Source organism: Salvelinus alpinus, chromosome 9, assembly GCF_045679555.1.
Source record: "Salvelinus alpinus chromosome 9, SLU_Salpinus.1, whole genome shotgun sequence".
In the NCBI taxonomy this organism is placed as follows: Eukaryota; Metazoa; Chordata; class Actinopteri; order Salmoniformes; family Salmonidae; genus Salvelinus; species Salvelinus alpinus.
Window position 1 is genome coordinate 34,557,942 of NC_092094.1, and position 24,813 is coordinate 34,582,754.

The 24,813-nt window shown below is 42.2% G+C and overlaps 1 protein-coding gene across 1 annotated transcript in view; it reads left to right on the top strand.

The window, feature by feature from the left end:
- The window catches only part of LOC139584702 (nuclear receptor ROR-alpha A), a 283,138-nt gene that overhangs the window by 151,751 nt on the left and 106,574 nt on the right, over positions 1-24,813 (top strand). The window contains exon 3 of the mRNA XM_071416840.1: positions 19,829-19,858. Within this exon, the coding sequence (XP_071272941.1) occupies positions 19,829-19,858 (30 nt within the window). The remainder of the gene's footprint in view (positions 1-19,828; positions 19,859-24,813) is intronic.

The window sequence follows — 24,813 nt, forward strand, 5'->3', positions numbered from 1 at the left end:
CTCTTTTCTGAAGACTGAAGGAAGGAAAAAATCTCCCAGATAATTTTTATGTGAATTTTCTTTGAAATTTCCTTTGTGTTTTCCATTTGAATTCATGAAATAATTATACGTCCATGTTTTAGATTGTTTCGGCAGGTTATGAAAATAATCACTTGTGTTGTGTCTTGGCTGACATTTTTGCATCTCAACTCGAAAAGGCCTTTTGAGTTGAAGGCAGCATTTAGGACAGCTACATTTATCAGACATGATTTGGCATATGCACAGGACTTTCTCCTCTTTCTCGTCATGGCGTTATCCTAAATGAACTGTCCAAGTGGCTTAGGCTCTCTCAGCTCAGTGCTGGAGAAGACATTGAAACAGAGCGTATGTGCGAGGTTGTCTCCGGAATGATGAAAGAAACTGCCTGGTAATGACCACATCGACATTCCACCTCCCTGCTCACTGCCTGTTTCCTAAATGCTTCCAGAAGTTTGGACTGCCTTTCCGTGGCACTTCCCTAAATGATTTCTGAAGTAATGAAACAAATCACCAAAACACTTCAGACTATAAAGCCTGCATCAACAAAATAAGCAAATGGAAATTCTAACCCCCATCTCACTCTCACTGATGTGAAATCCTAGCCATTTGTTTCTTAAGCCCAAACTCCAGGCTAAGATGTGTTCCAAAGCTCTGCTGCCTTTGTGCTCAGGTACAGAAAAGGGTTACTGTATGTGCCAGCTATTTCCTGTGTATTACCCGGCCTGCCAAAAACACACTGGAGAAGACAAGGGGGGGATTCACTGGGGAGAATTGCAGCCCATTGGAGACGTGTTTCCTCTCTGTTAAAAGGATGTGTTTCTATACACCATTTCAATGTGCTGACACCCCAACTGTGAGGTGTTCAAATTGGCACACAAAAAATATAAAATATATTGTCAGTGCACAGTATTGTGGTGCCATTGAACTCAAAAAGTAAAACATGAAAGGCATGCTTTGGTTTATGTTGGAGTGTATTTAGTCACAACAATGCAATGCTGTGAGGAGATATGTGTGAATGTTCTTTGTTTTATATACTATGCCAATTATGATATTCTACAGATACAATGTAATGATGCTACATTTTGCTGCCAAGTGTGCACCGTTGGATTTACAGTTGGCTGTATTACAACAGACAGTCTGCTAACTGTATTTTTACATTGAACTTGTTTCAAGTTTTAGAATATTGTGATCTTTGGGGAAATAGAAACATCAAGGACTCAGATTTTTGCTATTACTGTATGAAATTGAATTTGAAGACAATTTGAGGAACAAAAAGCTACTATATTACAAAAAGCTACTAGGCTATATTATATTAAGCCCTGCATTACGTCAAAAATGTAGCTGTCTTGGGACTGGGGCTGAAGCTGCAACCATGGGTAAAATGCAAGTGGGTTTAGCAGCTCATCTAAGCAGGCAGTTAGCTAAGCTCAGCTAATTAATAAATAACCATGCCATGGTCTTGGATCAGTGCACGTCTAATGTACTGGCACTCCATGCCTCGTCTCTGCTGCATCTACGTTCAGCATGGCTCTGTAAATAGTGGGGGTCTAGCTATCGCTCTCCCCGTCTATCAGTGCGTCGAAGAGGCATCTCAACGCGCAGCCATCACAAATGGCTGTGGCTGGAGCTCCTCGCTCCTCTCATACTGCTGTTTTTGTCTCTCCACATGGCCAAATGCAATTGGACGTGAGCTCCCTGTGGCTCTGCCCCCTGCCGTTCTCGCCTCCCCTCGCTAGTTGTGTAAATGATGTAAGTGCAGTGCAGAGGAGGCAGCCGTGATGAGGCATACAGTAGCAGCACTCCACTCACCAGGTCTCCACTGAGCCTAACCATCCATCTCCCCTCCACCAAATGCATTTTTAACCCTGGTTTTCCGTGCAGTCTGGCTAGACATGGAGAAGGCATGCATTGGAGGGTTAGTAGGTTCACCACGGCAGCCGTTATCTAGTTAAGACCTGTTTCTAAATGCAATGTCTGTGTACTGTGTAGCCATGCAGGGAATTGTCTCTCTCAGCTTAGACAGGGCTCTGGCTCTGTTCAGCTCCACTCATAAAAGAACAATATGCCCATAGCACAGCACTCCTCTAGAACATCAGTGCTCTGAGAGGATTATCAGACAGCTCTCTAACATCCAGACAACCACAGTCACAAAGCCTCAGTAGTCAACACACTCATGTTTATTCTAAACATTTAGACATATTTACATTTCTTATTTGGGTGTCGGTTGAGGCAGAAACATAATATCCCATCGTCATTACTACAGTCAGTGATTTAAATCCACCAAGCAAAGCAAGTTGGATTGGTTTTTCTCTCAGTTCGATTGTGGCTTTGTGTTGTTTTTGGTTTTAAATCATGTTTCGATTCTGAAAGTTGTTTTTGTGGGCAGGAAATACATTGAAACAGCTAATTTTACCGTGTGAAGAACATGCCTGACCACTTAAGCCCCAGTTTTCCACAACAACTAGCACTGACCCGGAACTTCACACTGCACAGCTCAATCACTGTACCCAGGCCTCTCCTCCTCTCTCAAACTCTCTACACAGGTAGGCTATAGACTTCCCGTGGGAGGGACTTCTTAGAGTCTGGTGGTTTGTCATAACATATGCCACTCATGAGTGTGACAAAAATCAGTCACATGACCCTCCCACTCCCACCCCCACATCTTCATGGTGTGAGTGGCATATCGCTGATGCAGAGTTCATCTCCTTTACCAAAGGAGCTGTAGTGTCTCTCTTACATTGACACCTGATAGAAGATAAGCACCATCTCTGTCTTCCCCTTCTGCCACCTGCTCACTGAGTTGCCATGAAGTAAGTGTGTCCTGGCTGTCTGCACAGACAAAATCAATAAGCACTCTTCACGCAGCGCTGCGCTGAGTTAGTCTGGATCCTGAGAAATAATTAAGGAGCTAGCAGCAGCTCTGTGAGGTATACACACACACACACACACACACACACACACACACACACACACACACACACACACACACACACACACACACACACACACACACACACACACACACACACACACACACACACACACACACACACACACACATGATGACTAATGCTGTTTAAAATGCCTCCCTTACTCAAATCAATAGTTCTTATTTTTTTCTCCCTCTTTCATGCAGACTAAGCTAAGTTCTTCTTGGTGGTTGTAGGTCAGTGTGTCACTGTGCCAGGGCCTGACGCTGAGCCATCTTGACAGCCTCCCAGCACAAAAAATATATAACTGCCCTTCCCCCATAAACATGTCAAGAGATGGCACGGTTTCTCCAGAGGGGTGAGAGGCGGGCATACACACAGACAGCCAAAAAACACGCACTCACACACATCATCATGCCACTGCTCCTCCAGAGGACAGGCCCAGAAACCATCTGTTTATGTGTCTATTTCACAAATTTGACTAACTATGGCAACCAGCAATGCAGAGTTATAGGGTATATGTGAAGTAATGCATAGTAATGAGTGAGTTATATAAAGCATTGCCACTGTATTGGGTTCTAATAATTGAATAAAGCATGAAAGTGCTCTGAATATCCCTGTGAAGTGAAATGATAGTCACTAAAGTGTAGAAGCCAACTTAATACAGAATAGAGAATGAATAAATGATGAGGAGTAAACAAACTCCAGTGTATGGAAACTGCTCCAAAACATCACTCCCAAAATGTCCTGCAGCATGTAAATGAATAGTAGTCATTGCATGGGGAAAATATGGGGTTCAATTGGTAGCCACATGAATCTCTGTTAGTTGGTTCATTTCTTTGGTCAGTATATTGATGTGAAATTTGGTAACACTCTTCATCATTAGTTTAAAAAAATAATGGAGAGTACTGTTTCTATGGCACAGCAACTTAGCTGCATGGGAACACAGCTGATGGCCTCACTTCAAAGTGATGGGTCAGCCCTACTTTATGTCACAAACAGCTGATATTGTCATTCTCAAGCTATCTTAAACTTCCCCTCACATCAGAGTTGCCAGCCTAATCCAGCCTTTTCCCGGTAAGAATATATATATTTTTCTCCATCCCACCACGCACGCACACACACACACACCACTGTAGCCATTGTCCCCAGACAGTCCCTGCAGATATCCTCAGGAGGACATTTACATGATTTGTACAAAAGCAGCTGTTGTTTTGAGTATCTAAAATCATTGTTTTTAGTCTTGAAATCTGACTAATTCTCTTTATTTATTAGGCATGTTACCCACTGGCACACTTAACACAAAATAAATGGCTCAGATTGTCACGTTCGCTGTCTTCGTGGAAATGACCGGACCAAGGTGAAGCGTCGTAAGCGTAAATTTTTTCTTTATTATATTATAAATGTCACCAACAAAACAAGAAATACCAAAAACGAACATGACGCTTACTAGGGCTAAACAGGCCTCTAACAAAAGACAACTACCCACAACTAAGGTGGCAAAACAGGCTGCCTAAGTATGATTCCCAATCAGGGACAACGATAGACAGCTGCCTCTGATTGGGAACCACACTCGGCCAAACACACAGAAATACAAAACATAGAATCAAACAACATAGAATGCCCACCCCAAAATCACACCCTGACCTAACCAAATAGAGAAATAAAACGGCTCTCTAAGGTCAGGGCGTGACACAGATTTTCAGCAACCACTGTTTTACTGAGAATGTGAACCTGTAACTAGCTTAATAAGAGATTAAGAGAACAGGACATTTTAAATGAAAAAAACCCAACAACAGGCAAATGAGACATTAGCCAAAATGTTAAAGGCCCAGTGCAGTCAAAAACTAGATTTTTCTGTTTTTTAGATATAATTCCACACTATGAGGTTGGAATAATACTCTGATAGTGTAAGAGCTGTTTGAAAAGACCAGGCAGTTAGTTAGTTAATAGACCAATAAGAAAGAGAGTTCCAAACCTCTATTCCAATAAGGGCTGGTTTTCATTTTTCTCCTCCCCATTCAGACCACTCCCAGACAGTCTTAGCAAAATTCTTGCTTGAAAAATAGCTCTTTGCTAAGAAGCAATTTTAATTGAAAAAAATCACTAAGGTACTTAATTGTTACCCAGAAATGATTTGATATTGAGATAAAAACAGTTGCATTGTACCTTTAATAAATGCCTCCATACAGTGGACACTGACACAGTGACAGTATGAACCTCATAATCTTGCTATAGATTGTAGCTCTTGTTTTTCTCCCAACACACTGAGACCCTTAATGTGAAACAAGACACAGAACAGATATTCCTGTTCCCCAGGCTAGAAATCATATGGATCTGAAGAAGGAGAGAGTGGGAGAGGGGGGGGGGGGGTAGGGGGAGAGAGGGATAGGGGGAGGGGGAGAGGGAGAAGATTAAGCAGGAAAATGCAAAAAAGGGAAAACAGCAGCAGTCAGTGAACAACAGTAAGAAAGGGAAGAGGGATCCTGGTGGACAGCAGACATAGAAACAGAGGAATAAAGAGCCCTTGTGTAGAGCCCGAGTAGCACAGTGAACCCACAACCTCCTGTCACTGTATGAAAAGAATAGTGGGACGACCCCAAGGTACTGGGCTGCTAGGTGCATCTCCTAACAAGCTGACTGTTCAAAGGCTTTTCGTGCTCTAGAGAACATGAAAGGCACGTTTAAAAATGTAAAAGCCCGATCTGTTCCAGTGCTATGGAGCGGCAGCAGGAAGCAGATTTCTACGTTGCCATAATTCCCTAGTTGCCTGCTTTGTAAATTAATTAAGATGTTTATGACAGCTGCTTGCACCTAATGGAATGCTTATAGACTTTGTCATGAATTATTACTGATCGCCATGGCTACTACTCTTATATATTGCTGAGATGGTATGGCCAGTGTTGCTATAATGTAGACATGTCCCAGGTTTCACTCCGGTCCCCTTATGCTTTCTGCATTCATGTAAGTGCTTTGTGTATGTAGGCTGTCTGCATGTGATGGGTGATGTCTGTATGCATGCATTCATGAGCTCATGCTTGTGCACATGCGTCCATATTTTTTTTTACACTCATGCATATGCTTGTGCGGCACATCTCTGTCAGTGTGTCTTTGAGCACCTTCAATTCATCTTGTATCTGCTACAAGAATGAGAATATATTGTCCAGTGTGACTGAAATGCTGTCATGAGCCAGCAATCCAGGAAGTGTTTGAAACACCATTGGGAAGGTTAAAAGGTTGACCTGCTGTCAAGCCTGTCTGACTAGCATCATCATCATTGATGTGTATTGGTCCTATCTGATGTTTAATAGGTGGGGGGCAGTGTGATGACGGTCCCATATATTGGGTGCTAATGCTCAATCTGGCTACTGTTCTCTCAGTAACCTGTCCTGTAACTGTCCCTGGTCTTTGACGTATTACGTTACTGCCCTTCCGGCCACTCTGTTTTCATTGCTTACAGAGGAAGCCAGTGCATGGATATTAGGATTGTCATTCTACTCAATAAACCAGCAGCCCTTCCTGTTACCTTCTACAGTTGTTAGTGTGGGACAATGGTGTGAACTGTGGTTGACCTGGCCAGCCCAAAGGAAGGTAGCTGGCTGTGTTCTACTGTTAACTGGGCTCCACACTGGGGCTGGTTAATTTAGAAGGCATAAACAACTAAATTACTGACGTACAGTACCAGTCAAAAGTTTGGACACACTTACTCATTCCAGGGTTTTTCTTTATTTTTACTATTTTCTAAATTGTGGAATAATAGTGAAGACATCAAAACTATGAAATAACACATATTGCGCACCTCTTTGATTCAGAGGGGTTGGGATAAATGCGGAAGACACATTTCAGTTGAAGGCATTCAGTTGTGCTGACTAGGTATCTCCCTTTCCCTTTCCCGTTGTTGAATCGTGTTAAATACATATATGTTATATTTGAGATTCTTCAAAGTAGCCTCCCTTTGTCTTGATGACAGCTTTGCACACTCTTGGCATTCTCTCAACCAGCTTCATGAGATAGTCACCTGGAATGCATTTCGATTAACAGGAGTGCCTTGTCAAAAGATAATTTGCTTAATTTCTTGCCACCTTGAGCCAATCAGTTGTGTTGTGACAAGGTAGGGGTGATATACAGAATATAGCCCTATTTGGTAAAAGACCAAGTCCATATTATAGCAAGAACAGCTCAAATAAGCAAAGAGAAACAACAGTCCGTCATTACTTTAAAACATGAAGGTCAATACGGAAAATGTCAAGAATTTTGAACGTTTCTTCAAGTGCAGTCACAAAAACCATCAAGTGCTATGATGAAACTGGCTCTCATGAGGACCACCACAGGAAAGGAAGACCCAGAGTTACCTTTGCTGCAGAGGATAAGTTCATTAGAGTTACCAGCCTCAGAAATTGCAGCCCAAATAAAGTTTTCACAGAGTTCAAGTAACATACACATCTGTTCAGAGGACACTGCATGAATAAATATTTTTTTAAATACATAAAATGTTACCTTTATTTAACTAGGCAAGTATTTTAAGAACAAATTGTTATTTACAATGACGTCCTACCCCGGCCAAAGCCGGACGACACTGGGCCAATTGTGCGCCGCCCTATGGGACTCCCAATCACGGCTGGATGTGATACAGCCTGAATGGTCGAATTGCTACAAAGAAACCATTACTAATGGACACCAATAAGAAGAAGAGACTTGCTTGGGCCAAGAAACACGAGTAATGGACATTAGACCGGTGGAAATCTGACCTTTGGTCTGATGAGTCCAAATGTGTGATTTTTGGTTCCAACCACCGTGTCTTTGTGAGATGCAGAGTAGGTGAACGGATGATCTCCGCAAAAGCATTCCTCATGAAGCTGGTTGAGAGAATGCCAAGAGTGTGCAAAGCTATCAAGGCAAATGGTGGCTACTTTGAAGAATCTAAAATGTAACATATATTTTGATTTGTTTAACACTTTTTTGGTTACTACATGATTCCATTGTTTTGATGTCTTCACTGTTATTCTACAATGTAGAAAAGAGTAAAAATAAAGAAAAACCATTGAATGAGTAGGTGTGTCCAAACTTTTGACTGGTACTGTAGGAATGAAGGAAATGTAGGACCTTATAATGGCATTGTTGTCATATGACCCGTAGTCAAGTTTTGTTTCTGACATGGTAAAATAATGAGGCCAAAAGGGTAAGGACATTCAGTAACTCTGCTGGGCTGTCTATTTTACCATTTACAATTTCTACAGTATTAATTTGTTGTTCATGGCATATTTTTGCAGTTTGCGCTGTGATATATCTGCATGGATAGGATGAAATAGTTGTAAATGATGAAAGGGATACTGAAATCACTACTAATTAGTATTATAATATGGTAACTATTATAGAACTAACATCAACCTGAGCAGGCTTCATTTTGCAGGAGATGCGATTGTGTTCCTGTGTTAGTCAGCTGATTCTCTGTGGTGGAAAGAGTGTCACAGGCAGACGGAAAGCCCTGTGGGCTTGTGTTACTTAGGAGTCAATGGGACAAATAGATAAGCACAGCACATTCCGTTGATTACACAATTGGAAAGAGGCTAACTTCCCCTCTTCTCACAGTAAGGAAGAGCTGTGTCTCTGCTGTGTGTGACTTTCTACAGTCCCGTCCTCTCATTAGATTTACATGGAGAAGAGGCAGCACACTGAAGCAGCATTCATCTACACCACCGCTACTGTAGCAGTGTGAAATATCTATTCAGTCTTTCATCCAGCTCTGTATCTCCCGTGGATGGTTTATATAGTAGTCGTGTGTGTAAAGTCCTATGTTGTGGTAGCTTTGAAAAACAGAGTGGGAACTGTGATCTGTGTTGTATTAATCATAGTCCAGCTCCCTAGCTTTCCCCTTATCACACATGTGTGTAATTACAGGATATTTGTGCTTTAAGCATGGCTCTGTTGCCTGGAAATGGAAGAGTGGCTCCTGTCATGAACCCCCTGTTAATAGGACTACCTTTGATCTGGATGGAACATGGAGAGCTTGCAGAACGCGCAGGTTTTAATTATGAAATACATGAAAAATAGATGGCGCACTAAATGCCAGCCATGACTGCAGTGATTTGCTGTAGCAGCAAGTGTAGTGAGCTTACATCTGCTGTTGTTTTAATTCTCTCGCTCTCTGTCTTTCTCTCTCGCTCTCTCTCTGTCTTTCTCTCTCTTGCTCTATGTTTCTCTCTCTCTTGCTCTTGCTCTATTTCTCTCTCTCGCCCTGTCTCTCTGTCTTTCTGTCTTTCTCTCTCTCTCTTCTCCAGTGCTGCTCACAAACCTTCAGACAACTCTCACGCTGCTGCCTCTCCCTGTTTCAAGCAGCAGAGAGTGTTCAATAAGAGCAGGATATTAATTAGAGTATTGACGGACATGTAATTCATCTCCCAGGATGTGTTATTACATGGGAGGCTTCAGAAGGCCAGTTTGCATTATTGGCCAGCTCTCTCCCTTCTGAACAATTACAGACAAGTCCTTATCAGCACACACTTCCGTCCACTCTTCTGAGACCTGGGAGGACACATACGTAACAAGAAGCCTCTCAATGGACTCAGTAGACACGTGCCTATTTGCTCAGCATTTATACTTATGGACCAGAGTTCCTCCACGTGACCTACCCAATACTAGATAAGAGTGATGGTATGAAATGTATGTCGTTTTGAAAAATCTTCAGTGGTTTTCTTTGCCTCCTTAATGTGTCATTTTGAAATAGGTACCTGCTGGACAGCTCTGTTAACTACTTGTCATGGGACAGACTATCAGTGCACACATCAGTTCCTTTGTCTACAACATGTTATAAATATAGTACTGTAGGCCTATCTTGACTTGTAAGAATTGGATGGAAAGAGTTTTGCAGGGGTAGATATGAAGATAAAACATGTTGCACATGACAGGTGAGAAGTCCAGAGACTAGATTCTTATCAGGATTGTGACAGGTCAGTCTGATGAGCACCTCACCAGCAGCATGATATCTGTGATAGTGATATAGACCTCTGGGAAACGCAGTCTAGCAGCATGATATCTGTGATAGTGATATAGACCTCTGGGAAACGCAGTCTAATAGCATGTGAACTGCTTTTGTGGTTTCCTGTAGAGATGTCTGTGTGGCGAGACATCCTTAGTGCTGCACATGCACAACAACAGCAGACCACACAGAGAAGAACCCATAGCTTTGAAAAGGGTGATCGGAGAGCTTTATCTCCTTTGTTAGTTATTTTTCTAGGCCTACTGAATAGGTTAGCCCAAGGGAGCACATTGCAAAAAAATTATCTAGTATTGCAAGTTTGACATTTAATGACTGCGATATGATTAACTCCAGTATGAATAATATATATGTATTACATTGCTACATGTGTAGGATTCAGTTAATTCTGAACTTCTGAATTAATAAGGTCTTATCCTCAGGGAACGGTTGGGTTGTCTGGGTCTCAGCTTGAACCTGGGAGAACTTCCTTCTGTAACCTTTCTGAGGTGATGCAGGAATGTGTAAGCATGTTGGCTTTCCTTTCCAGTGATGACGGGAGGAGATTGGCTATAGCGAGAAGTGTATGAGCCCTTTGCTCGCTTAACTTTTCTGGCCACCGTTCAGTTCCATTCTCTCGACGATCTCAAGGTCTTCCTATTCTAGGTATTCCTGTTAAAAGGCTGAAGAAATGATTGTTCTGTGTGTATTTCACAGAAAGAAAGTACATTCTAGCAGGAATTCATTTTCTGAACCTAGGTCAGAGGTCACAGCCTCTAACCCTCAGACTGACGGACATTCTGTTTCCTCTCTCATGTCCAGTTCTGCTCTAGCCTCTCCCGAGTCATGTATAATTCACGATCCACCGGATGTTGCGGCAACACTCCATCGTAACTCCTCCTCCACATTTACTGGATTGGTTGAGCAGTGCAGAAGAGAACCTCCCTAATAGTTTTTTTCTTCTCATCAAGACCAGTATGTTTCAACATCTGCTACGTTAGGTTAGTTCTGCTCTGGCTTTTGTGGGTGACCCTTGGCGAGCACTTGAGATACACCATATCATTCGATAAATAAAAGCATACATTTACTACTGTAATGTTTGTTTGTCATATATATTATTATAATCCTTGCGAGGAAGTATGTACTCTAGAATCCATGGAGTCCAACTGTGTTGTTTTGTGTGAGCCTATGAACGCACCCAGTAGTGGTCAGTGCAGGCTGGTGTACAGTACAGTGCATCAGGGTGGTCTGGAAGGGCTGTATTTATGGTTCAGGCTGAGATGGTATTGGGTTTCATATGTGGTTCAGGCTGGATCCCAGGGAGATTACTGAGAACCGGGAACTGCCTGCTCAGATAGTCCAAACACAGAGAAGCCTGCCTGTGTTGTGCCCCTGGCCTCACTTTGACCAGTGCTGAGGGGCTTCCTGTATCCTCTGGCCTCCAGGGACCAGCTCTCAGAGGGGAGTTACATTACAGGCAGGATCAAAGAAAAGCATTTCAAAGCAGGAGAAACACTGTCGTTTGGCTTTTCCCCAGCACAACTCAACAGAGCATCACACAGAAACATTGAACAAAATGCCAGACTTTTTTTTTTATGAAAAGGAAGTTGTTCATTTTTAAAAGCATTTCGCTACACCCACAATAACATCTACTAGATATGTGTATGCGACCAATAATATTTGATTTGATTTGATTGGATTATATATTTTTTTCTTCAAGTACTTTTCTTGAAACTCTGCTCACCTTTATTGTTCCTCTGAGAGTGTTAGAAAACAACACTTGGCAGTCAGCTACGGTGTTAAAGATTCACAACTTATTTACTATCATTGTAAATATTAATATTGCGTTGTTGTTCTGAACCTTCCTCCACTCGATGGCCTCTAACAAAATTGCCACGCGATCCCTCATTAAGGCCGGGAACGTTGCGGCAGCGTTACGGGACTGTTTGGTGACGCTCACCATTTGTTTAAGCACTCAGCTGAGGGAACCTAGGCTGCGGCTTCTCACCAATAACAATAGCGCTTATCGCTCCACTCCCTGCGGTACAATTAAAATTCTGTCAGAGTGTTCAATCTGCCTCCCAGCCATGCCTGCTGTTCCCGTGGCCCTCCTGGGCCACGTCTATTCCTCTGCCACTATGTATAATTCACGAGCCACCACACAGCTCCAAACACACAGCACTGAGGGTTCACCTGGAGACTCACAGGACCAATAAAGCAGAACTACCCTGGGGGAGAACCGTACAGGAGTCTGGCAAAAATACTGTAGGGAGGGAAGAGTCTGCAAGGGCTCTATCTGGTGATCAGTGGGTCACTGATCATTTCAGATATCCAGGCTCAGAGAAATATATTAAAGAGAAATATATGGAGAAATATAGGCTTGTTTTTTTCTCCCTCTTTCTCCTCTCTTCTCTTGAAAGACAATTGTGGTGTCCTCTAAAACTAATTTGGATGTAAATCTTCTATTTGCAGATAATTCCATAGCGATGCATTGGAGTAACCTGTTGAGCTCTCTGAGTGGTTGCTTTTAGTTAAAACCAATTAGAAATGACCAGAAATAACAGCGCCTGGAGACAGAGAAGTCATTTTTCTCTTACGCCTCCCCAGATAGTTGGCCTCTCCATGGATTAAGTGTTTTAGTATATTAGGGGGCAGCTGATTAGAATCATTATGCTTTTTTAATCATTACATTTTTGCATTTATAGTTTATACCAGTATAATAAGGCTAAGTGTGTCACTGCAGAAGGGACGCTTATTGGAATTACTTTGTGTATGAAACTTAGCCTTCCTAAAGACTGCCAAAGTTAGAACACTGCACTGATCTCCCTAATTGAGCTCTTACAGCGTATTGTGTATAGTATGTAATTATTCATTGTATTGGGAACTCAATACAGTATATTGTACTCTTTTCTCTGTATGGAATGATCATTTGGAAGTAAACTACTTTGAAAGTGAATGGTATCTACAGTTTCGATGTGTATTAGATAAGAGGGCCCTAGTAATGGACTCTGATGGGCTTTGAGTACCTGTATCCAATAGCCCATGATTCCAGGAGAATACTTCTACTCCCTACCTGACACCAGTGTGTGGGGCCTCCTGTATCTGGGACTGCTGTGCTGGTTTGGCCTGGTCTGATCCGTGCTGGCCGTGTCCTTGTGCGTGTTGGGCGTGGAGCGTTGGCGTGCTGAGCAGAGCGGAGCGGGAAGCGGACTGGAGGAAGTGTGCCTCCATGTCTCCCCAGACTGAGCAGTGAATGATGATAAGTGAGGAGCTCCAGTCAATGAATCAAGCAGCAGGAAGGCAGGGAGCAGCCAGGGGGAGAGTGTGACGTCCCCACGGGAGGGGCCTCGCATTAGGAACTTCCTCGTCTGTGTGTTTCTGGCACAGGTTAAATGAATCGCTCCCATTAGCGTGCTGAGAGGACAGCTCCATTATCTGAAGGAGACTGTAACTTTGAATGTCACGGTGCAACAACCCCTGAGCGCACCGGCGTCTCCCAGGAAGGGAGGGCGACAATAACCATCCATGATAATCATTCCCTGTCAAGCTTTAAGGAACCTGAAATTATGACATACGGCCTGTCGCGTGCCTCAGACTTCATTACAGTGCTGTCACTTTGAGCTGCAGTGCTGGAGAAGCACCACTCCGATGCCTGGCCCCAGCCCGCTCCCCTGCCCGCTTCACTCCTGTTTCAGTGGCATGTTTACAGGATGTGTGCCCCCCTGCAGATAGATGTGGTGGAGGTTAACCTCCAGCCGTCTGCACACAGTCTCCTTTCAGATTTGACGAGGGGACGATTCTCATGAGAAGAGACTGGAGAGAACATGTTGAGGAGCAGAATGTGTGCTGTGAATGTTTACCACTCTGAGGTGGAATCAGAATGATCAAAGACTTCCAGGTGACAGCTGTCCCCTCCTTCCATTGTGACAATAATCAAATGAGGGAAGTTTCATGTAACAAAATGAAACGCTAATAAAATGTATTGACTAAAGGGAACATCACTGTAATGGCCATTGATTTGTATACACCCTACTTTGGTCTTTTAATGACACGCTTGTTGTGTTAGATTGTCTGTCTGCCAAGGAGAGACTCACCTACAAAGTGACCTCTGAACCTGCCATCCAGTAGAGTAGACATACACTGGCAGGCATCACCAATGTCAGTGCCCAGAGCCTAGCCCCACCCTCCCCTCCCACAGCCTGATTCACTCATTGGCTCTGCGGCCCCTTCCCCCATGCCACCTCCAATCAGAGTGCTCTGAATGACACATAGAGGAAGTGGGCTAGCTTTCCACCCCTTCCTCCTCTCCCCTCCCCTGCCTAGCAACAGGCCATTTTTCTAAGCGAGCATGTAACTGTTTTGACAGTAATGATTTCCTCCTCTATGTCCAAGTAAATCTTTGGTGTAACGATTTTCATATCTCTTAGTGACATTGACATAATGGCTGTTTGTGATTTGGGGAGGATGGAAGACTGATAGCTGATAGGACTGAGCCGGCAGGATTCAGATGGGGCTGACATACAGTGTAGTGTAGTGCAGTGCATCGTAGTGCAGTGCATTGTACGGTAGTGTAGTGTAGGGTAGTAAAATGAAGTGTACGGTAGTTTAGTGTAAGATAGTGTAGTATAATGTAGGGTAGTGTAGTGTACTGTAATGTAATAATGCAGTGTAATGTAGTGTAATATAATGTAGGGTAGTGTAGTATAGTATAATGTAGTGTAATGTAATGTAATTTAATGTAGTGTAATATAATGTAGTGTAGTGTAGGTTAGTGTAGTATTAATGTTGTGTAGGGTAGTATAATGTGGTGTACTGCCATGTAATGTATTGTAGTATAATGTAGTGTACGGTAGTGTAGTGTAATGTAGTGTAGTATAATATAGTGTAGTGTAATATAATATAATGTAGTTTAGTGTACTTTTGTGTAGTATAAGGTAGTGTAGTATAATGTTGTGTAGGGAAGTGTACTGTAGTGTAGTATAATGTAATCTAGTGTAGTGTAATATAAAGCATCCTTAACTCATGCTGCCAAACATACCCTTGTAAAACTGACTATCCTTGACTTCGGCGATTTACAAAATAGCCTCCAACACTCTACTCAGCAAATTGGATGTAGTCTATCACAGTGCCATTCGTTTTGTCACCAAAGCCCCAAATACTACCCACCACTGCGACCTGTATGCTCTCGTTGGCTGGCCCTCGCTCCATATTCGTCGCCAAACCCACTGGCTCCAGGTCATCTATAAGTCTTTGCTAGGTAAAGCCACGCCTTATCTCAGCTCACTGGTCACCATAGCAACACCCACCCGCAGCACACGCTCCAGCAGGTATATTTCACTGGTCATCCCCAAAGCCAACTCCTACTTTGGCCGTCATTCCTTCCAGTTCTCTGCTGCCAATGACTGGAACCGATTGCAAAAATCACTGAAGCTTGAGCCTTATATCTCCCTCACTAACTTTAAGCAACAGCTGTCAGAGCAGCTTACCGATCATTGCACCTGTACATAGCCCATCTGTAAATAGCCCACCCAACTACCTCATCCCCATATTGTTATTTCTTTTTTTGCTCCTTTGCACCCCAGTATCTCTACTTGCACATTCATCTTCTGCAAATCTATCACTCCAGTGTTGAATTGCTAAATTGTAATTATTTTGCCACTATGGCCTATTTGTTGCCTTACCTCCCTAATCTTACTACATTTGCACACACTGTATATACATTTTCTATTGTGTTATTGACTGTACGTTTGTTTATCCCATGTATAACTCTGTGTTGTTTGTGTCGCACTGCTTTGCTTTATGTTGGCCAGGTTGTAAATGAGGTTGTAAATGAGAACTTTAATTTAATATAGGGTAGTGTAGTATAATGTAGTGTAGTGTAGTATAATATAATGTTGTTTAGTGTAATGTAATATAATGTGATGTAGTATAATGTAGTGTAGTGTAGGGTAATATAATGTAGTGTAATGTAGTGTAGTATAATGCAGTGTAGTATAATGTAACATAATGTAGTGTATTGTAAATTCATGTAGTGTAGTATAATGTAGTGTATTATAATGTAGTTTAGTATATTGTAGTGTTGTATAATGTAGTATAGTGTAATGTAGTGTAGTATAATGTAGTGTACAGTAATATAATGTAGTGTAGTGTAATGTATTGTAGTGTAGTATAATGTAGTGTAGAGTAATATAATGTAGTGTAGTATAATGTAGTGTAGTGTAATATATGTAGTGTAATGTGGTGTAGTATAATGTAGTTTAGTATATTGTAGTGTTGTATAATGTAGTGTTGTGTAATGTTGTGTAGTATAATGTAATGTAGTATAGTGTAATGTAGTGTAGTATAATGTAGTGTACAGTAATATAATGTAGTGTAGAGTAATATAATGTAGTGTAGTATAATGTAGTGTAGAGTAATATAATGTAGTGTAGTATAATGTAGTGTAGTGTAATATATGTAGTGTAATGTGGTGTAGTATAATGTAGTGTAATATAATGTAGTGTAGTTTAATGTAATGTAGTATAATTTTGTGGAGTACAATTTTGTGTAATGTAGTGTAGAGGACTGTAGGGTAGTATAATGTAGGGTAATATAGTGTAATGTTGTGTAATGTAGCATATTGTAGTCTAGTATAATGTAGTATTGTATAATGTAGTTTAGTATAATGTAATGTAGTATAATGTAGTGTAGTATAATTAAGCAATAAGACATGAGGGGGCGTGGTTTATGGCCAATATACCACGGCTAAGGGCTGTTCTTATGCTCGACTTAAAGCGGAGTGCCTGGATATTGCCCATATACCACAAACCCCTGAGGTGCCTTATTGCTATTATAAACTGGTTGCCAACATAATTAGAGCAGTTAAAATACATGTTTTGTCATACCCGTGATATGCAGTCTAATATACCACTGCTGTCAGCCAATCAGCATTCAGGGCTCGACCCACTCAGTTTATAATGTAGAGTTGTGTAGGGTAGTATAATGTAATGTAGTGTAGTATAGGATAGTGTAATGTAGGGTAGTATAATGTAGTGTAGTGTGGTATGGTATGTTTTAGTGCAATGGTTTCACACTTTTTGACCCGCGACCCCTAAAAAGGAGTGTCAAAGCTCGCAAATGCACAATTGTTACGCAAATGTAGCCTGTCAATACAGCCATAAACGGTGATGCATTTTCAGAATGCAATATATAGAAATTAACTCTGTTTTCCACCTGCATTTTGAGCTGAAAGTCATTTATGGTAGCAACCAATATCAACTACGGATATGTCATTTCTCTAGAGTCCAGATCAAGCAGGATCATATGGCCTACCTGTATGGAGCAGAGTTTGGAAAGCATGGTCTATCTGTAGCCTTTTTCTACCTCACAAATATCGTAACAAATTCATCAGAATATGTTACATCTTCATCCCGTAAGTACTGAAGGCATTTCGATGTTACAGCCACCTTTAGACATATATCCAGTAGCGACCCAAACTAGGCATATCTGAAATGTGAAAATTATCAATTAAATTGCCAGGTTCTGGCAAAGATGCATCTGTAGCAGATTGCTAACTGTATTATATTTGGATAATATAAACGTACTGTTTTTGGCAGGCAGAACTGTATAAAATGAAACCAGTGCTTTTCGGTCACTAATCTGGATATGGGCACACCTGCCTTTGCGCACCAATGCTGATGAACAGTCAAGAGACACAACTTTTTAGTTCTGAAGCACAGATGAGATGTTTATTGAGAGAATAATTACGTGCAATAACGTAGGTCTATGTTAATAACCAGATAGATTAGGCAAAGGTATACATATAAAATACAAATTGTATATGTAGCCTATTAAAATATGTATTTTCGTCATTCAGTTTCAAATTTGCGACCCCCCAAAACCTTATCGCGAGCCCCCAGTTTGAGAACCACTGGTGCAGTGTAAGGAGAAACAGGGAGAGCAGGGATTAAGTCACACAGACCACTACTAGTTGCTGGACCTCAGCCATATTCAGAGAATTAGGAACTGAAAGAGAACAAAATCTGCTCTTACTGTACTTCTTAGTTTGGCCACTTCCACTATTACAAGCAATGCTCTGGAGAGTGACTATCCCCTTATCTAAGGGTTCACAATGTTCATTCTTTAGTTGTATCTGGTCTAATGCTTTTTCTGGGGGAAACAAAATGTTGAGATACATTTCCGACTTTTACGGAACAGCGAGCTGATTTAATATTGTGATCTAATGGAAAGAATGTGACTCAGCCATGCTTTTTCCACCAATTTCCTTACATTCGAAGTGTGAAATTGTGTTGTGCATTTTCATTGAAATAGCTGGAGTATATCTCATGCTTTAGTATCGTATGTCTAACAATAACCAGAGCCCGATTTACAAAGTCTCAAAATGTCTGTTTTATGTGTCTATAATACAGTTTGTAAGATCTGAAGAGAAGCCAGGAAAAAGCCCCTGATACTGTATATCCCCAACATGAAACCAGAGAGGTTCCTTACATGGTGTTAGAGGTCTAAGTCTGGCTGCTCTTACAACACCTTGACGCCACCACTCCCTCATGGCCTCTGAGGCTAACACTGAATACCCTTAGTTGATTGAGATCTGGAATTAAAAGGAGGATTACCGATTGTTTTTTATTCTTGTGTAATGACTCAGTTGGACAATTAGTTTGGCCGTGAGCACTGGAACAATGCTGTAGCCTGATCACAGAGACATGGCCCCTAGGCTGCTGTTTCCCCTCTCTCTTTCTGCTCAATGGACCTGATATCCAATGTGTGTCTGTGTACAGAGAGCTGACAAGCTTACAGTATTTGTTTTCCCCCTCGTTGCTCTTTGACTCGTTTCCCCTCAAACATGTCTGAAACATTGTTATCTCCGGCCAGTTGCCGGAGAATTATTGAATCATGTCAGCCCGCTATCCCCTGAGTTTCAGATGCAAGCTGTAGAAAAATTAGCCATTGCTTCCGCATGACAAGTGGGATCTATTAGTGTTCTTTCGCCCTGCAAAGCATGAGCATCGGAGCCCCCTGGGGCCCATGGTTGGCTGTGCGCTGGCCCTCGTCGGACTCTCAGGGCATTAGGCCCACGCTGCAGACGAGAGCGGCTGCAGCCGGAGACAAAGCTGGAGCCAGGGAGGCTCATCAGATGAGTTGACACCCGAAGGGGGGAAGGCTGAGGACTGCCAGTACCGCTCCCTTTCTGCCTCACCCTCAGAAACACACGTCTGACTCAGAGTGAAGTCACAGCGCCGCCGTCCTGTCTTCCGCTCTGGGGAACAGACTTACTCATGTACAGACTATAGGCCCTGTGAGGTCACACATGGGGGCATTACAGTGTTTGTGCAGATTTGTATTCTAGACTTGAATAGTAAAAAAATACAAAATAAATCATGATCTGGATGCTGTCCGTGGGGTTTGAGCAACCTTGCCAGGGTTGTTGCTATGGGTTTTTCAGTACGAGGGCTGTAGGTGGGCCAGTCACACCACTGCCCTGAGCCTGCATGGGACCTCTATGATCTCTGTGACCTAGCCAAGAGACAGGAGAACCACAAGGCCACAGCAGCACAGTCACATAGCAACACAGCCATGTGGCGTTAGGTGTTAAGTTAGGTGTAACGGAGTTAAGAACGTAACGTAAGCTCACTCCACAGCTAGCTTGAAATGTTGCGGATGGAGCCATCCAAGAGGTACCTTTTGGGTGGCTTTAACCATTGGAACGTTGTTAAGAAGGGCGGTCACATGTGTGGCGAAGCAGAGGATCACTGGTTTGAGCCCAGTATTGGGCAGTTGGACAGTGGAGGAAGCTAAGCTGTTAGCAGCACACTGACCCCCGTTATATAGGCACAGGAATATTGTATGACTGTCCTCAATTTTCAGATTTAATGTGGTTCTAACAAGTCTGTTTCTCTTTATTTTTCAGGTATTTCAGTAACAAAGAAGACACATACCTGTGAGTACAAACCATCTGATAGCATGAATTCCACTTGTTGTTCGAAATGAATACCAAAATGATTGAAATATGGACATTAGCCTACATTATTGCAAAACTATAATGGAATACAACAACATAACATATTAGCTACTGACCTGCTTTTATAAAACCACCTATTTTCAAATCAGACACAGCAGTATACCTTATACTTAGGATGAAAAGAGATTCAATGATTGTGTTTTTTTATTACTACTGTATGTACTGTAGTATTCTCATATCACACATTGACCTCCAACAGCAACATGACTTCGTACTTTGACATTTTCCCAAGTCAACTTTTCTTTATTATTGCAATTCTTCATTATTTCCTATCTGTGTGCAGAACTGGAGAGAATATTTTAATAACGGCAGAGAGGAAATTGAAATGATATGTAGTCATATGACTGTCTGAAATCATGCTCTGATATCCCAGCCAGACAGTTTGCTGAAGCTCCTCTTTGTTCTCTGCAAGGCTTGCAACTTAAAAAAATACAAGGATGTGGTTTGTTTGAAACCTTTAGAGGCTGAGTTAACTACAAGTGCTGTGCATTTCTGAAAGAGAGATGCTATCAGAGAAATACAGAGATACAGGAATGGTTTGTGACACAGCATGGTGCTATGAATGCTATGTAAAAGCCAACAGTAGGCCATCTCAGAGATTCTCTGCCTCTTACCTGAAGCCACACAATATTTATGTTGAAAAATGATGGTTTCCTAGAGATCTGTTCAGTTGAAGACTGTAGATATGACATAAATGTATACAAAAACATAAATGCATCTAAAAACTGTAGCTCAGGTTATTGTGTGTGTGTGTGCGTGCGTGCGTGCGTGCGTGCGTGCGTGCGTGCGTGCGTGCGTGCGTGCGTGCGTCTCCATCTGTGTGTGTATAAGTGGGAGAGACGAGCTCTGAAGGTTATGCTTTCACTCTGTTCATCACAATGAAACTTGTGGAGAGGGAAGACCGTAGGGCTTCTCTGTAAAAGTGAACTGACTGTCTCAGGGTTAGATCGCTCCCTGTAAAACACAAAAAAGTGGTCTTCGGCCTGCAATAGCTGGTCCTCTAGCCAGCCCTACCTGAGTGAAGCAGTCACATAAACTCTGTCTCTGAAAATAACGTTACGGTCAGGTAGATGTTTGTGTTAAGCTATTTGCCCGGCCAGAGGGATGAATGGAGTGTTTGTTTGAAGTGTGTGTGTTTGATTTTCAACCTCTTCTCCTCTGTAAGGTAAAACAGAGTCCTTTGACCATTTATCCGATAACCCACTGCTGTCTTAATTAGACCAGAGCTAAGCACCTCTACACCGGAAGGGGCCTCAAATCAAAGAGCATGATTTAGGAGTCTAGGTTCAAAGCCCTGGGCAGAGACTGGACTGCACACTTTCATTTCAATTAGAAATATTCAAATCTGATCCGTGTCAAGAAATCAAAGTAAAGAGTTTTAACAAGTCGCTGATTGATATGCCGTGCAGTCAGGAAGAGGCGATAGTCCTGAGTCAAAAGATGTGTATGCACAGGGAATGATTCAAAGGACAGTTAATGGTCACGGACACTGTGATGGAAGATCTGGTGGATTAGGAGAGGAGCTCTAGTACTTCTGGCTGGAGTAGTCATAATGAGGTGGATATACAGTAGCTCCACCCAACATGGTGGTTTAAGGCTGGCTATACTGGGGCACTATTTATGTCTCTCCAGCTACAACTACACCCTGACTACCATCACTTCAGTCAGACTGGGCTCTCCTATTGCGTCTCCTGCAGGGCCAGACTGGCCAGTGTTGAGTGTCTCTGTGGTCTTAGCTGAGCAGACTCAGGGAGAAACCTCCCTCCCCATCCATTCAGCCCAGAGAGCCCAAAGACAGAGCCCATCCCTCTATCTTATCTCTCTCCTCTCTTCCTGCCTGAGTGATCAAACCCCTGGAAGCTCCCTGCCAGGCCGCCACGCCAGCCAGTCCCCTCATCAATATAAATTACAGGGGCAGCTGTTCCCTGGCAGACGTTTCTCTCCTCCACTTTCCTCCTACATTTACATTTAGATTTTACATTTTAGTCATTTAGCAGATGCTCTTATCCAAAACGAATTCACCTCTCTCCTATACGTCTGGGCACTCCACTCTATGAAGTGAAGTATTTTGGATGGTAATGGACACTTCATGTGCTGCTGACCATCATGGTCTCTCAGCATTCAGACTGTGAAAGAGAATGAGAGTAATTTCACAGGCCTGGGCTGGAGCCTATACCTCCATCCACCATTTGGGGTGGTCCAACTCCAGCAGGCCATATAACTTTAACCACAAAGCTTTAATTCTCAGTAAGGAATCAAGTATGGTTTCCATACATTTTCGCTGACAGCTTTATAGAGATTGTGTTTATTTGGTCCTACTGCAAGGCAGAGTGAGCTGTAGAAGGGCCCTAAATTGTGAAGTTTGGCAGCTGTATTTAGACTCATGATAAACAATTACAGTGCCTTCAGAAATCCAACACAACACATCACTGAGTACCACTCTTCATATTTTCAAGCATGGTGGTGGCTGTATCATGTTATGGGTATGCTTGTCATCGGCAAGGACAAGGGAGTTTTTTAGAATAAAAATAAATTGAATAAAGCTAAGCACATGTAAAATCCTAGAGAAATACCTGGTTCAGACTGCTTTCCAACAGACACTGGGAGACAAATTCACCTTTCAGCAGGACAATAACCTAAAACCCAAGGCCAAATCTACACTGGAGTACCAAGACAACATGGAATGTTCTTGAGTGGCATAGTTACAGTTTTGACTTACATCGGCTTGAAAATCTATGGCAAAACTTGAAAATGTCTGTCTAACCAACTGGACAGAGCTTGAAGACTTTTTAAAAGAATAATGTGCAAATATTGTACATTCCAGGTGTGCAAAGCTCTTAGAGACTTACAGCTGTAATGGCTGTCAAATGTGGTTCTAACATGTATTGACTCAGGGGGTTGAATACGTACAGTTGAAGTCGGAAGTTTACAAACACTTAGGTTGGAGTCATTAAAACTCGTTTTTCAACCACTCCACAAATTTCTTGTTAATAAACTATAGTTTTGGCAAGTCGGTTAGGACATCTACTTTGTGCATGACACAAGTAAGTTTTCCAACAATTGTTTACAGACAGATTATTTCACTGATAATTCACTGTATCACAATTCAAGTGGGTCAGAAGTTTACATACACTAAGTTGAATGTGTCTTTAAACAGCTTGGAAAATTCCAGAAAATGATGTCATGGCTTTAGAAGCTTCTGATAGGCTAATTGGCATAATTTGTGTACCCGTGGATGTATTTCAAGGCCTACCTTCAAACTCAGTGCCTCTTTGCTTGACATCATGGGAAAATCAAAAGAAATCAGCCAAGACCTCAGAAAAAAAATTGTAGACCTCCACACGTAATTTTTATCCAAGCTCATCTGTACAAACAATAGTACGCAAGTATAAACACCATGGGACCACGCAGCCGTCATACCGCTCAGGTAGGAGACGCTGTAACGCTCGTCGTCGGTGGAAGGAAGAGTGGACCAAAGCGCAGCGTGGAAAGTGTTCATGATATTTATTACAAGAAACACTCAAACAAAAATAACAAATACAAAAACGAAAGCGAACAGTTCCGTCAGGCACAGACACTAAACAAAAAATAACACCCCACAAAACCCAAACGGAAAATCACAACTTATATATGATCCCCAATCAGAGACAACGATAGACAGCTGCCTCTGATTGGGAACCACACTCGGCAAAACAACAATGAAATAGAAAACATAGATTTTTCCATCCGAGTCACACCCTGACCCAACCAAACATAGAGAATAAAAAGGATCTCTAAGATCAGGGTGTGACAGACGCGTTCTGTCTCCTAGAGATGAACGTACTTTGGTGCGAAAAGTGCAAACCAATCCCAGAGCAACAGCAAAGGATCTTGTGAAGATGCTGGAGGAAACAGGTACAAAAGTATCTATATCCACAGTTAAAGGAGTCCTATATCGACATAACCTGAAAGGCCGCTCAGCATGGAAGAAGCCACTGCTCCAACAGCGCCATAAAAAAGCCAGACTACGGTTGGCAACTGCACATGGGGACAAAGACTGTACTTTTTGGAGAAATGTCCTCTGGTCTGATGAAACAAAAATAGAACTGTTTGGCCATAATGACCATCGTCATGTTTGGAGGAAAAGGGGGAGGCTTGCAAGCCGAAGAACACCCTCCCAACCTTGAAGCACGGGGGTGGCAGCATCATGTTGTGGGGGTGCTTTGCTGCAGAAGGGCACTTCACAAAATAGATGGCATCACGAGGGAGGAAAATGATGTGGATATATTGAAGCAACATCTAAAGACATCAGTCAGGAAGTTAAAGCTTGGTGGCAAATGGGTCTTCCAAATGGACAATGACCGCAAGTATACTTCCAAAGTTGTGGCAAAATGGCTTACCCTCCCGGATCCGGGATCCTCCTCATCAAAAAAGCTGACTAGCATAGCCTAGCCTAACGGGACAGGGATATCATATAATACAATTTTCATGAAATCACAAGTCCAATACAGCAAATGAAAGATAAACATCTTGTGAATCCAGCCATCATTTCCGATTTTTATCGGAAAAAAATGTATTTCTATTAGCTAACCACAATAGCCAAAGACTCAACCGCATATTTTCACCATGTTTCTACCGCATAGGTAGATATCACAAAACCGACGAAATAGAGATATAATTAGTCACTAACCAAGAAACAACTTCATCAGATGACAGTCTTATAACATGTTATACAATACATTTATGTTTTGTTCGAAGAATGTGCATATTTGAGGTATAAATCATAGTTTTACATTGCAGCTACCATCACAAATAGCACCGAAGCAGCCAGAATAATTACAGAGAGCAACGTGAAATACATAAATACTCATCATAAAACATTTATGAAAAATACA